The sequence below is a fragment of the Geotrypetes seraphini genome, chromosome 1 (genome assembly GCF_902459505.1).
Source record: "Geotrypetes seraphini chromosome 1, aGeoSer1.1, whole genome shotgun sequence".
Classification (NCBI taxonomy): Eukaryota; Metazoa; Chordata; class Amphibia; order Gymnophiona; family Dermophiidae; genus Geotrypetes; species Geotrypetes seraphini.
This window is the reverse complement of record NC_047084.1, coordinates 486029381-486044574: the sequence shown is the minus strand read 5'-3', so window position 1 is coordinate 486044574 and position 15194 is coordinate 486029381. Positions and strand designations below refer to the sequence as shown.

The 15194-nt window shown below is 41.8% G+C and overlaps 1 protein-coding gene across 14 annotated transcripts in view; it reads right to left on the bottom strand.

The window, feature by feature from the left end:
- SUSD1 (sushi domain containing 1) overlaps positions 1–14888 on the bottom strand; it is a 236561-nt gene extending 221673 nt beyond the window's left edge. For 8 of the 14 annotated variants that reach the window (XM_033926182.1, XM_033926202.1, XM_033926240.1 and 5 more), the window contains exon 1: positions 14709–14885. In XM_033926182.1, the coding sequence (XP_033782073.1) occupies positions 14709–14841 (133 nt within the window). In that variant the 5' untranslated portion in view covers positions 14842–14885. Of the gene's footprint in view, positions 1–14708 lie in introns of all 14 variants that reach the window. The other 6 variants (XM_033926156.1, XM_033926166.1, XM_033926173.1 and 3 more) reach the window with 3 other exon arrangements.
- Positions 14889–15194: the final 306 nt, after the last annotated feature.

Here is a 15194-nt window from a genome sequence, read left to right as displayed (position 1 = left end):
AAAAAAAAAACCCACAATGGACTGAAACTTCTCCTGCTTTGAAAAATGAGAAGAGAATACCCTCAGGAGAGCTATTTTAGAGACCCCAGACATACAGTCAGGGCAGGATTAATTCTTCGAGGCCCCCTAACCCTGTCCCGCCCCCATTTACTTCTTTATTTCCACTTGTATTTCTTTTTTTAAATTAAAAAACAAAGATTAGCATACCAGTGCACAGTTTTTCTTCTATGCAACCCCCAAACATCTCTGAACAAATCCCCCTTCCTTCCCACCTACTTACCCAGGACTTTAACTCTGAACCCTTTCCATACATATATAAAAGTGTTCAAATATATTGTAAAGCAGTAATATACTATCTGAAATATAAGTCTATATTAATAACCAAGTTTATAAACCTCTCAACTGCCTCGCTCTACGTCAACCAACCGTAACGCATACGTATGTATGAACAACCAAATCTGTAACTCCTCTAGTACGTTCCACTCCATGTATGTTAACTTGTAACGAAACAGCAAGGCAAGCAGTCCACCAAAGAATCCAACATGAAACAAAAGAAGATTGGCAGAAAATAAGAAGATTCAAATCAGGTTTATTCAAGGTGCTCCCAAGAATCATGCCTGATGCATTTCGCCAAACAAGGCTAGTCAATGCTAACAGAAAACCAAGTCTTTCGTACACACAGAACACAGATACACCCTCACCCAGTATGGAATAAGTGATCACAAACTAAAAATAGAAATATGTAGATAAAGGTTAAACTGTGTGTTGGTCAAAATATAAATATAGCAGATGTAAATTTGAAGAAACTGACAAACAATCACCACTTTACAAATTAACAAATAGAAATAAAACAAAAATTGAAAATAAAAATATACCATTTCATTGGACTAATCTATTTTTCAATTAACTTTCAGAGGCCATAGCCTCCTTCTTCAGGTCAATATAGTATACTGCTGTAACATTATACTGTCCTGACCTGAGAAAGGGGGTTTTGGTCTCTAAAAGTTAGTAAAAAATGTATTGAGATTAGTCCAATAAAAAGATTACCTTATTTTCTGTTTATAAAAGTTTTATCAATACAACTACAATACTATTTTATTCTAAAGCAACAAAAAAATATTTTTTCTACCTTTTGTCATTTCTGCTTTGATCATCTTATCTTCACTCTCTTCTTTCTAGCCAGCATCTGTACTCTCTGTCTTCCATGCAGTATCAACCCCTTCCATCCACTGTCTGCCCTCTCTCTCTGTCCCTTTCATCCACTTCCGCCCTCTCCCCATTCCATATGGCATCTTCCCTCTTTCTATGCTCCTTCCATAAACTATCTATCCTGTGCCCGTCTCTCCTTTGTACATGATTGATTTCAGCTCTGCCACCTCTCCATTTTTCTCTCTCTGTCACTACCCCCTCCCCTGTGCTCTGGCATCTCTCTCTTCTCCTTTCTTTCCTTCCCACCCCACGGTCTGGCATCTCTGTCTCCTTCCCTTCCCTGATTCTCTGGCATCTGTCTCCTTTCCTTTTTTTTCCATCTCTCCCTCTCCCTCCATGCTCCGACATCTCCTCCTTCCTTTTCCCTTGGTCTGGGAAACAGAAAGTAGGCAGGACCCGGCAGAGAGAAAGGCCTAAAGCCGGCAACAGCAGTGAATTGTAAACACTGTTGCTGCACCCAGGGCAAACCGCTTCCCCCGCCCCCCCCAGTAGTCAAAATGTTCCTTTACAGAGGGGCCCCCGACATGGCAGCCGGGGCCCCTCTGAAAGAGAACACTTAGCTCAGACTCTCCCATCTCTCCCTCCCCTGCGAACCCCGCCGACCCTCCCATCACAAGACGATCAACAAACCTCCCTCCAGCAGCGACGGCAGCCACAGCACTCTAAACAGGCTGCTTCGTGGCCTTCTGCTGGTGATTCCCTCTGCCACATCATGATGTCATCAGTGATGCGGCAGAGGAAATCACCAGCAGAACGCCACGAAGCAGCCTCCTTAAAGTGCTACAGTTGCTGACACTGCTAGAGGAAAGTTTGTTGGTCATCTTGTGGTGGGAGGGTCGGCGGGATTCGCATGGGAGGGTTGGCGGGGGAGGGGGGGTGATGACGCTGCAGCCAGTAAGATGTTCAAACAACCCTAAAGCACTGCACCGGCGGGCCCCCCTGACCATTTCAGGCCCTAGGCCCATGCCAACTGGGCCTACCCTATAATCCAGCCCTGCATACAGTGCTAAGTGGACTATGTGAACATATAAATTACTTTTGTATAGGTTCTGTAAACTGTGCACTTCATCTCTGACCCAGATGTTGAGGCAGGCAATATTTGCTGATGTTGACAATTACCAGCAACCTATTAAGAGAATTTCTATGAAGTACATGGGTCACAAGATAACGCCACAATAACAGGTCAACATGACATGTATTGCCCTGGAACTGCTGATATCTACAATCAAGCTGAAACAAAAAGAAGGACATATCTATGGAGGAGGAAGGGGCCAATGCTCAAAGGGTCATTGACCTTAGTAATGAAAACACACTGTCAGGGGAAACAGAGAAGTCATATTTGACACCAAGTTTCATTATGACTCAGTTGCAGTTATTTGTAAATCATCCAGTCATTAAATATGATAAAGTGTGAAAAGCCAATTAAAAATAAGTTTGTAACTAGTAGCTATGCAGTACTCTGTACCCCAGGCTTTTAGGTTTGTGTATAAAAGGTCAAGCAAAATTGGTAATAAGGTTAGAACGGACAGGATAAGCACAGACGTGCCGGCACTCTGTTTTTTTCCCATCTTTTTGGCTCAATTGCTGTTACTTTGTCCTTTCTTTGGACCATATATTTTGTAAGCTGACTTTTGATTACTATTAAATATACATATATTTTACAGCAATTGAGTTGTCAAGTGTGAGGTCATTTAAAAGCATTGGAAGACCCCAGCCTATCTTCCATTGGTGACCCCGACGTGGTTTGAACATACAGCTCCCTGACCTTTATTCTAGGAGCTGAACTACAGTCACAATTGCACAACTCGGTCATAATCAATTTCTGGTCATTTTTGCATCATGCTAACTGGTCAAATTCTGAAAAGTTGGGAAAAGGGTCATGTAATTGTCTTTTGTCATGTTATTGTTTCTGAATTTATATTGTGCATGTTTTTATTGTAAACCGCCAAGGATTTTAGATTGTGTAGTCTATAAGTCTTGAAAATAAATAAATAAAGTTACATCCCCTTAGGATGTCAGCGTGACTGCAGAGCTCTGAGGAAAAAATATGCAGATAATTTCAATTCAGATAAACTATGTGCCATTCCACCACATAATTCACTGTTCCAAATGGTGAGAGCACAATTATAAGTGACAATGGCAGCCTGCAGGAAAATGAGCAATTTTCAAACATACGTTCATCCTGGTAAGGAGGTGGCAATATTGGAGCCATTTGATACTGCCTGATCATTGCAGCTTGCCCATTGTGGTTCGGTGCTGGAGAATGCTCATGCAGAAGTGATTGAGAAGCAGACGTGCAATGGATCAATAAATCATTCAAGTCAATATGAGAAAGAGGCTACAGAACTAAAATTAGCAGCATACAAAATAAGCCACAGTGTCCAAAATGATAGCAGTGTTATTTATATCAAATAAAAAAAACAATCAAAAATTTCATAGTAATTACTGGAGAATTTAGAGATATGAAATGGACTATAATTATGAAGAGACATGGTCCAATGGGATCAAAATTTGATCTATAATAGTCTTATCTTTCTATGAGCAAATTTCTTAAAAATTTTGTGTGACTACTGTAACACTGCTATCATTTCGGACAAGGGGTTATTTTGTACGCTGATGATATTGAGACATTTCCCCTGATAAATTTTAGTTAGATATTTACCCCATTATTTTGTTTTTGAGACCTAAAGTCAGAGCTACAGAGATTCTTTGAGTGCACAGGAAGTCAAGGTCTTAGTTGTTGAGCTAAAACATGCTTTTGCTAATTCGGGTTTCTGGTTTGAAGAGCAAGCAATTTACATTATGGAAGAAATATAAACAAGTATTCAGACAAATGGCATTATTATTATACCAGTGACAAGTCGAGTGCAGTTTCCCACGGAAATACCCTTCAACGTAAATAGACTTGTCAATTTGAGTGATGTTTGGAATAGTAAATTGTACACAGGGAAAGTTAAAGCTGAAAATTATGTCTGGTACCAAGAGGCAACAAAAAGGGACAAGGATAAAGTCCTGTCCCTGGCAAAATCACACTTAAATGAAAAGATTAAGAAATTATAAAACAAAGCAATGTATTTTGAGAATAAATGTAAATATGATCCTCCATCTTGCAGGTCGGTACCCTCGGTGCCACCGCTGCCCAGTTAGTTATGTGGCAGAGGAGGAAGAAAATATTCAAAGTAATGCAATTGGCGCAGCTGTACTCAATGCCTCTGGTGTAACAGATGGTGATTGGCCAAGCCAATCTATCTATCAGACTACAGCAAAACAAAGAGAATCGCTTTTACAGGATATTACTGACTGTGTACGTTAGTTCCCGTATCCATTGCCTGATGGCTACAGAAACTGATCTCTTTCTGAATTGCAAAAGTTAAAAACCAAGGTTTAAGATTCACTTGAATTTAAGGCAGCAAAGATTGATTGATTAATTAAGTAAGATCTGAATTTGAGCCATTCATAACCAGGTTAAAAGCACACATGACTGCATGAAAAAATTGCTTGAGCTGGTAACCCTTCAGAGTATAACACATTTAAAACTGAATTGTGCCATATTCTAGGCCCATAAGAGGGCCTCCATTTGCAGCAAGAATCAAAGGAATATATAAAGGTCCTCCCTATGAGGGTGTTCCCAAATCCGGGAGGAGGATGAGCAAGGTGTAGTCCATTTGGCATAAGAAGACAAGGCAAGTGGTCTACTAGATCCAATATGAAAGAAGAAGAATTTTCTAGACATATGCAGCACTGTACATCAAGACATAGAAGAGACAGGCCCTGTGCAAAACAGCTTACAATCTAATCAAGACAGACAAACTGGACAAGAAAGCACATAAACACACTGGGCTCAGTGGGGAAGTTAGAGGGTCAAGACAGACACTGGTGCTTAGAAGGCAGACCTTAAAATCACAATAAAAGTATTTATTTGTACACAGGTTGTATCAGAGGTAATGAAACTGCAATCATATAACAAATAAATATTGTACACACACACTAAGGCCAAGATTCTCTAACTGGTGTTGGTGGTTGCCTTAGAAGTGGCCACTGATCGTGTGTCAATCATGTGATGGCACTGGTTACAGACTTGCGCCTCCAGCAAAGGTAGGCCCTGGAAATGTAGGCCCGGGTTTTCCAGGCCTACATTTCCGGTGCTTACCTTTGATGTGAATCACGCCTCTGTAGGCACTTTAGGCCACCTGATGCCACTTCCGACGTTAGCGATGCCCACATTGGTGTTAGGCAGCCTAAAGCGCCTACGGAGGCATGACTCTAGCACCAATTTTTTAGGGCGCCAGTAGGCAAACTCAGTTAAAAACATTGTTTAAATGGTGGGGGTTTTGCAGTTGTTGTTTTTTTACTGAGCTTGGGCCTGCGCCATTTAGAGAATCCGGGCCTAAAAATTAAAAGCAATTCTCTAGGTATCTCAAATAGCAAAGCACCAAACTACAACTAAAACATAAGAGAAATCATATAAAAAATAATGGAAAACTATCTAAATGACACTCAAATACAACTAAAAACAAATACCCAATATTAAGGGCTCCTTTTATGAAGCAGCAGTACAGCCTTTTACCTCAGGCCGGCAAGGTTAATGCTCCAACGCTCACTGAACTCCTATGAGCATCGAAGTATTTACCTCATCAGCCTGAGTAAAAGGTTCTACCGCTGCTTGATAAAAGGAGCCCTAAATGATGAATGAATGGACACATAAATCAGTAACACAGAGGGATGGTTTACGCAGTAGATGTAAAACCCACAAACTTCACCAACTGGCAAGCACTATATATAACACTAGGTTTGCCATGCCATGCTATGCATGTATACATAACACCAGCTTTGCAGAGCTATGTTGCCCACGCTTGTAACACAATATCTGTCATGCTATGTCTCACATACCATGTTATGTTTTGCCATCCCTGTCAAACAATGTGGGAGTGTGTGGTGCAGTGGTTAGTTACAGCCTCAGCACTCTGAGATTGTGGGTTCAAATCCCTCGCTGCTTCTTGTGACCCTGGGCAAGTCATTTAATCCCCCCATTGCCCCAGGTACTGTAGAGTTTGAGCCCGTCTGAACAGATAGGGAAATATGATAAAGTACCTGAGAACCACTTAGGATATAAGTGGTTAATCAATAAATCAAATAAGTAAATGTCCTGCCATGCCATGCTTGCCAACACCTTGTATAAAAATACTTGAATATGGATGTTAAACTTGTAACCCGGTCTGAGCTCCCCTGGGAGGATGGGATATAAAACCAAATAATAAATAGTAACAAATAAATAGCTCTGAGTAAGATGATGTTCACTTAAAACTATTGAATTGAATATCTGAAATAAGAAACAGTAAATAACTGTGTAAACAGCCGAGGCAATAAAAGATATGTAAAGTATTAAGGAAAAAATGGTCAGGAAAGTTGTAACTAAGAAAATATAACGTTACATTTAAGGTTTTGATCATTAAGTAGTATAACCTGAAGTGGTCCCATGGAGCCTTTTTAAGCATGAGTATTTATAATCATATTTGTTTAAAATAATAATTGATTAGAGTAGTTAGTGATATGTTATGCTTTATTCACAGTGTTAACTTAAAGCTAAAAAATGCGGCAAAAATATAAATGTGGTATATCCAGTCAAATCTTATAAATGTAGAAATAGTAGTTGTCTGGATGGTAATAAAGCTTTTTTTTCTTTTCCAAAAAGACGCCTCAGCCCCACCACTCCACCGCTTATAGTATTTCATACCGCGGGAAGCATATTGTGGTGCTTCATCATTGGCTGTCGATTTTTGAAAAAAGTTTTTACCTAAATTTTTTCTTTTTAGTGTTATTGTGTAAATTATTTAGAAAATAAATGTTTCAAAATATTTTTAACTTATTTCTCTTCGTCTGTATCATCTTTGTAAAATTTTGAAAATAGATAGTACTTATCTCAGCCAAAAAACCCAGGGAGTCAGACCCGACATGTTTCACACGTCCTGGTGTTTTATCAAGGGTCTCCCAAACTATAGGAGTCGGATGACAGCGGCACCCTTGGGAGACCCTTGATAAAACACCAGGACGTGTGAAACATGTCGGGTCTGACTCCCTGGGTTTTTTGGCTGAGATAAGTACTATCTATTTTCAAAATTTTACAAAGATGATACAGACGAAGAGAAATAAGTTAAAAATATTTTGAAACATTTATTTTCTAAATAATTTACACAATAACACTAAAAAGAAAAAATTTAGGTAAAAACTTTTTTCAAAAATCGACAGCCAATGATGAAGCACCACAATATGCTTCCCGCGGTATGAAATACTATAAGCGGTGGAGTGGTGGGGCTGAGGCGTCTTTTTGAAAAGAAAAAAAAGCTTTATTACCATCCAGACAACTACTATTTCTACATTTATTCACAGTGTTGGCATTCGGCACTTGCCTTGATGAAGTTCTTTCATGGTTGATGGGAGCGAAACGGAGATCTTCCGTCGTTCTTTTTTGCCCTAAGCTGGCCCAGGTTAAGAGTCCACAACGGAGCTAAGTACCTTATAATTATAACTACAATGGGAGAGTAATGGCATAACAAAATTAAAATTACTAAATTACTAAAATTATTTAAATTATGAAAAGTATAGGAGAGGAGAGTGTAAGGGATCGATGATAGCTTACTTGGTAGTTATTTGCCTTGATGTGATTGACGGGCATATAGCCATGAGCGCTTGAGACCCCAATAACCTCTCTAGACAACCTTTTTTGGTTGTATATGGACTTGTGTTATAGTCAGATTCTTTGGATTTTAGTGTGGTTCACTTAAAAACCACAAGTTTCAAGTTTATTAAAAATTTGTTATACACGCAATGTCCAGTTCTTCAATGCGTACAACAATTTAAAAATAAAACAATTTTATACAACTAAACATATAGGGCTCCTTTTACGAAGCCGCGCTAGCAGTTTAACGGGTGTAATAGCACACGCTAATTTGCCGGCCACACTAGCCACTACCGCCTCCTCTTGAACAGGCGGTAGTTTTCGGCTAGCACGCAGGGGTTAGCGCTAAAAAGTTGAATGCAATAAAGCCGCTAACGTGGCTTCGTAAAAGAGCCCATAGTATACACATACAAATAATTACCGATACAAAAGGAGAAGGGGATAAACTATAATCTTTAAAGAAAATAAAGAAACATTTAGGGAAAATACAACTGGAGGGTAACAAAGAATAATCATGAAAGCATGGATAGGTCTAGAAGAGAAGGTAAAGAAGATTGCGACCTGTACGTAAGGTCTGATTAAAATTAGGTATTGCAGGGGTGTCCAACCTGCGGCCCCGTGAAGTATTTTGTGCGGCCCCGGTCGAGGACGATGCAGTGTTTTCCTCTGCTGCCTCCGGGTGTTTACCATTTTGCCGGCTCCCTCCTGTGTCTTGCTGCAGCGTTTGCACTTTTGTGCGGCCCCAGAAGCATTTTTTTCGACCAATGCGGCCCAGTGAAGCCAAAAGGTTGGACACCCCTGTTTAGAGCATAAGCATTAATGATAGACAAATTATCCTATCTATGTCTCAAATGCGTCCTTATACAAGAAACTTTTTAAAGAGCTTTTGAATTTTTCTAATGAGGATTCATCACGTAAGTAAATTGGTAGGTTGTTCCAGAGCTGGGGGTGCTATAACCGAAAAAATAGATCTCCTAGTACCTATTACTTTTAAAGAAGGGACAGTCAGAAAATGCTGTTCTGTTGATCTATGTGTCCTAAATGGAGAATATGGCATCAGAAGATGATCCAGAAATACTGGTGCATTAGTTTGTCGGATTTTAAAGGTTAACAGTGCGATTTTATAAGTTATTCTATACGAGATTTTAAAAAAAAGTTCAGACAGGAGGTTTAGAACCACATTCCATTTTTGTGGACAAGTTTCTCAGATCCCCTAGTGCCCAAGATTCCTTCTTATATTAGAAATTTAGCTGACATTCTTACTACTTTAATGACCTGGAAACGGGGACGAAGTGTGAAGTTATAAAATTTGCAGATGACACTAAACTCTGTAGCAGGGTTAGAACTGTGGAAGAGTGTGAGGACCTACAAAGGGACCTAAACAAACTGGAGGAGTGGGCGAATAAATGGCAGATGAACTTCAATGTAGGGAAATGCAAGGTCATGCATATAGGGAAAAAGAACCCGATGTTCAGCTACCAAATGGGGGGGTTAGTATTAATGGGAAGTAACCTTGAAAGAGATTTGGGTGTGCTGGTGGACACAACAATGAAGCCAACGGCACAATGTGCAGCAGCCGCGAAGAAGGCAAACAGAATGTTGGGTATTATTAAAAATGGTATTACGACCAGAACGAAAGAAGTCATCCTGCCGTTGTATAGGGCAATGGTTCGCCCGCACCTGGAGTACTGTGTCCAGTATTGGTCACCGTACCTTAAGAAGGATATGGCAATACTTGAGAGGGTCCAGAGGAGGGCGACAAAAATGATTAAGGGCATGGAAAACCTTTCGTACACTGAAAGATTGGAGAGGCTGGGGCTCTTCTCCCTGGAAAAGCGGAGACTCAGAGGAGACATGATAGAGACCTACAAGATCATGAAGGGCGTAGAGAGGGGCAGATTTTTCAAACTTTCAGAACATAAAAGAACAAGAGGGCATTCGGAAAAGTTGAAAGGGGATAGATTCAAAACGAATGCTAGGAAGTTTTTCTTTACCCAGCGTGTGGTGGACACCTGGAATGCGCTTCTAGAGGGCGTAAAAGGGCAGAGCACGGTACTGGGGTTCAAGAAAGGATTGGACAATTTCCTACTGGAAAAAGGGATAGAGGGGTATAGTTAGAGGATTACTACAAAGGTCCTGGACCTGTTGGGCCGCCGCGTGAGCGGACTGCTGGGCACGATGGACCTTAGGTCTGACCCAGCAGAGGCATTGCTTATGTTCTTATTCAAGTTGAAGATGAAGTTCTTCTGGTCACACTGGACATTGGGCTCCTTTTACGAAGGCACGTTAGGGCCTTATTGCGCGCTAAAATGCCACACGCGCTAGCCGCTACCGCCTCCTCTTAAGCAGGCAGTAGTTTTTCAGCTAGCGTGCGCTATAGCATGCGCTAATCCGGTGTGTGCGTTAAAAACGCTAGCGCACCTTCGTAAAAGGAGCCCATAGAGTCATAATATACGAACATCCCACAGAATGAAGCGATTGAGGTAATAAGGGGAGCATTGGCTGAGGCGCACCAGTGCAGTAGGATCCCTGTAGAAGTACGTTTTTTTGTTTTGATGGCATATAGTGTACAGATAAAGAGGAATATGAAGATGGTAGAGGTGCTGATAAAGGACCGCATCATTGATCACCTTGACGGACACAATCTGATGAGGACCAGCCATCACAGCTTCAGCAAAGGACGATCTTGCTTGACGAACTTGCTGCACTTCTTCGAGGGAGTAAACAGGCAGATAGACAAGGGTGACCCAGTTGACATTGTATATCTGGATTTTCAGAAGGCGTTTGACAAGGTTCCGCATGAACGAGTACTTCAGAAAATTGCGAGCCATGGAATAGAGGGTGAAATATTCACGTGGATTAAAAACAGCCTGGTGGAAAGGAATCAGAGAGTGGGGGTAAATGGACAATACTCGGACTGGAAGAACGTCACCAGCGGGATGTCGCAGGGCTCGGTGCTTGGACCCGTGCTCTTCAACATATTCATAAATGATCTGGAAATTGGTATGATGAGTGAGGTGATTAAATTTGCAGATGATATGAAGTTAATCAGAGTAGTGAAGACGCAGGGGGATTGTGAAGATTTGCAACGCGACATAACCACGCTCAAGAAATGGGCAGCAACATGGCAAATGAGGTTCAACGTGGATAAGTGTAAGGTGATGCATGTCAATAACAAAAATCTCACACATGAATACAAGATGTCCGGGGCGGTACTTGGAGAGAACCCCCAGGAAACAGACCTGGGAGTACTAGTCAACAAGTCAATGAAACCGTCTGCGCAATGTGCGGCAGTGGCAAAAAGGGCAAACAGAATGCTAGGAATGATTAAGAAGGGGATCACGAACAGATTGGAGAAGGTTATCATGCCGCTGTACCGGCATGGTACGCCCTCACCTGGAATACTGCATTCAGCACTGGTCGCCGTACATGAAGAAAGACAGTACTACTCGAAAGGGTCCAGAGAACAGCGACTAAAATGGTTAAGGGGCTGGAGGAGTTGCCGAACAATGAGAGATTAGAGAAACTGAGCCTCTTCTCCCTTGAAAAGAGGAGACTGAGAGGGGACATGGTCGAGACATTCAAGATAATGAAGAGAATAGACTTAGTAGATAAGGACAGGTTGATCACCCTCTACAAGGTGGGGAGAACGAGAGGGCACTTTCTAAAGTTAAAAGGGGATAGATTCCATATAAACGTAAGGAAGTCCTTCTTCACCCAGAGAGTGGTGGAGAACTGGAATGCTCTTCCGGAGTCTGTTATAGGGGAAAACACCCTCCAGGGATTCAAGACAAGGCTAGACAATTTTTTGCTGAACCGAAATGTACGCAGGTGAGGCTGGTCTCGGTTAGGGCACTAGTCTTTGCCCTGGGAGCCGCCGCATGACACCTGTTGGGCGCGATGGACCACTGGTCTGATCCAGCAGCGGCAATTCTTATGTTCTTATGAGTACTTTTCAAAGGTCTACTTCTTGTTTTTCCTTAGTCCATTTGGCTACCACCTGGTATCCCAAAGATTTGCTTGGTATAGCGAGGGACTTCCCAGATCCACAGAATGATATTAGTAAATGGTTCAAAAACTGGCAGACTGTGTTACATGCTTATGATCCTACCTAGAGTGATGTAACTAGACTGTTGGAAACATTAGTGCCTAATCCTTTAGACGTAAAAAATGTAAAAGGGAAAGGAAACTTGTATACTGCCGTTTTGTTGCTTTGGCATTTCAAAGCTGACATTCAAGGTGGTGGGCACTGGAGGATTAAGTGACTTGCCCAGGGTCACAAGCAGTAGCACCAGGATTTGATCTCATAACCTCTGAGTGCAGAGGCAACAGCTCAAGCCAGTGAACCCAACCAGACCCTATCAATAAACCACACAGTGGGGATCAATATGATGAGTACAAGGCAAAAGGCACTGCCTTAACTAATGCTGTAACCGGGGGGGGGGGGGGGGGGAGAGGGAGGAGAACCATGTGCAAATTAGTCTAAAATTAAAGACTGCAAGCAAAACCCAAATGAGACAACAGCCAAGTTCCATGACAGATGACACATTTCTGATATAAAGACACCTGAGGATTCAGCTAAGCAGGGGGTGATGACCTGTTTTGGTTAATGGATTGTTACCTTATATCCAGCGTGTAATGCGCTCTGCCTGCCTAGACTGGTCAGAAAAATCTCCCTCTGCAATTTAACAATAGATCAAAAGGGAGCAGCAAAACGGGCTAAATAACAAAAAGAAATTAAACTTTTAAATCTGCAGCTACAAGCCTTATCCAATTTCCATCCAAACAGTAACTCCAAAAACTAGACGCAATAGGAATTTCAGGTAAAGTTCATAACTGGTTCCAAGGCTTCCTTAAAACTAGAACATACAGAGTCAAATCAAAAGACATTCTATCTGAACCATGGTCCAATCCATGTGGAGTACCACAAGGCTCACCCCTCTCTCCCACACTTTTCAACCTATTCATATCCTCCCTAGGCACCACCCTAGACACCCAAAATATTACTTCTTTCAGCTACGCAGACGACATAACCATCCTCCTTCCATTCGACATACACAACCCAATCTCCACAGAACGCCTGAAAACTACATTAGAAACAGTGGATAAATGGATGACAGATCACAAGCTGAAGCTGAACTCTGACAAAACCAAATTCTTATTACTAGAGAAGGACAAAAAAACCATCCCTAACAGAACTGGAAGTAAACTCAATCAAGTACCCTATACAGAACTCCCTTAAAATCCTAGGAATACATTTAGACAGATGCTGCACAATGCAAACACAAATCCTAAAGGTCACCCAAAAAGCATTCTTCACAATGCGAAATTTAAGAAAAATCAGGAAATTCTTTAACAAAGACCAATTCAGGATCATTGTCCAATCCCTTGTGCTAAGTATTGTCGACTATTGCAACAGCCTCTACCTACCTTGCCCGACCAACACAATAAAAAACTACAGACCATCCAGAACACAGCCCTCAGACTCATATACTCACTCAGCAAATACGACCACATTACCAATGCATACCTAGAATCTCACTGGCTACCAATAAAAGCAAGAACACAATTCAAACTCTACTGTCTCATTTTCAAAGTAACCCATGGCACGGCACCCAGTTACCTAATCAATCGTTTCCATCACTACCACCCACCAAGAAGAAGGAGAACACAGAACCTTTTCACCTATCCACCACTCAACGGAACTTGTCGTAAGAAACTCTACGACAACCTCCTGGGGACACAGGCAGCTAAAATAGACTCTGACATCTCAAAATTACTGACCAAAACAACAGACATAAAAGAGTTCCGCAAAGAAATAAAAACACTACTGTTCAAAAAATATCTCCCATCACTCTAACCACTACCCAACGAGTTCCCAACCAACGACTTCGGAAACACCCATCTATACTATCTCTTTGTCTGTGACCTAAAATGTAATGTAACTCTTCTACTTTACACCTGATTTAAACGATCGAGTTGCCATGTATTACCTCTGCAAAATGCAATATCTTCTGTCATATGTAATAACTTCTGTGACAAGTATTATCTTCTGTGAACTTGAAGTATCATAACTCTTTACTGTTACTGTAATATACTCCTAACCTGAAATGTAATTCAACTGGAACTGTCCAGATATCTTCTATAATGTAATCCGCCTAGAACCGCAAGGCACAGGCGGAATAGAAATCCCTAATGTAATGTAATGTAATGTAACTCTAACTTCAGACCTGGTAATGTGGAACCTGGGGGGCACTGACTGAACCAGAAAGAGCCTGCAGGATCCTAGCATGACACCTGGCAATTTCCCCAGTGCCCAGCAGATGGCAATAAAGCCTCACAGTACAGTACTTACAAGAACATGACACTGAAGAGTTTCTGACCAGGTAATGATCTCGGTATTATTATGGCTCCCTGAATATAAAGCAACTTTAGGAAAGAAGTCTTTTAGTTTTGATGCTGTGTGCTGCCTAAGTTGAACTGAGCCAGAGTTAACATATTGCCAAACCCCTTTTAAAATGGTCCCACCAGCCAGGTAACCACAAAACCAAGCAAACAGGCAAAAAAAAAAAAAAAAAAAAACCCCAAAACAAAACTACACCACTACTTAGGGACAATATCAGGCTGCATCCCAGCACTACAGGACGTGACACAAATTGACTTTTGTGTGTGTGTGGAGGAAAACAATTGTAAGCGCAGCTGAACACGAAAATAAAGCCGTGACTCGAGCGTTTATCTCCTTGGTACAACAAGAATTCAAGCTAGGGAGAAGAGGCGCCTCAAATTCGGTAACTAGATCTCAGCTAGGGGTAACTGTACTTACTGCGCAGCCCGCGGAAGGATCCCTGCAGCAGTAGGAGGAGCAGCAATACTCGCAGCTGCCCTGGGAAGAGCGCTGCACTTCGCATCGCTGAGCTCGTGCTCTGTGTGACCCCAGGGACCCTTTTTATCAGCATCTCCCAAGGGCCCTCCCCCTGCCCTTTCTGCCACCTCCTGAGCAGTGCTGATAAACTCCTTCAGACGGTGTTCGTGAATTTACTGTGGGAAAACATTCTGTAAAACTTCTCTGCCCGCATACACACACACACCCCCTTTCTGCTTAGTGGCCACAACACAGATCCAGCAGCGAGGGGGAGATGGAACGAGGCAGAATGTGTGAGGAGAAGGCTGCACAGCCCCAGCACGTGTCACTGGCTCCAGTTGTGTGACATGAGCCAGCCCAGCCCTATTCCTAAGTGCTCTGCAGGGGAGAGCCGAGTGTTTTATTATCTTGCTTCCTCTTACTAGGCATCCATTGAAGTTCTGGTAA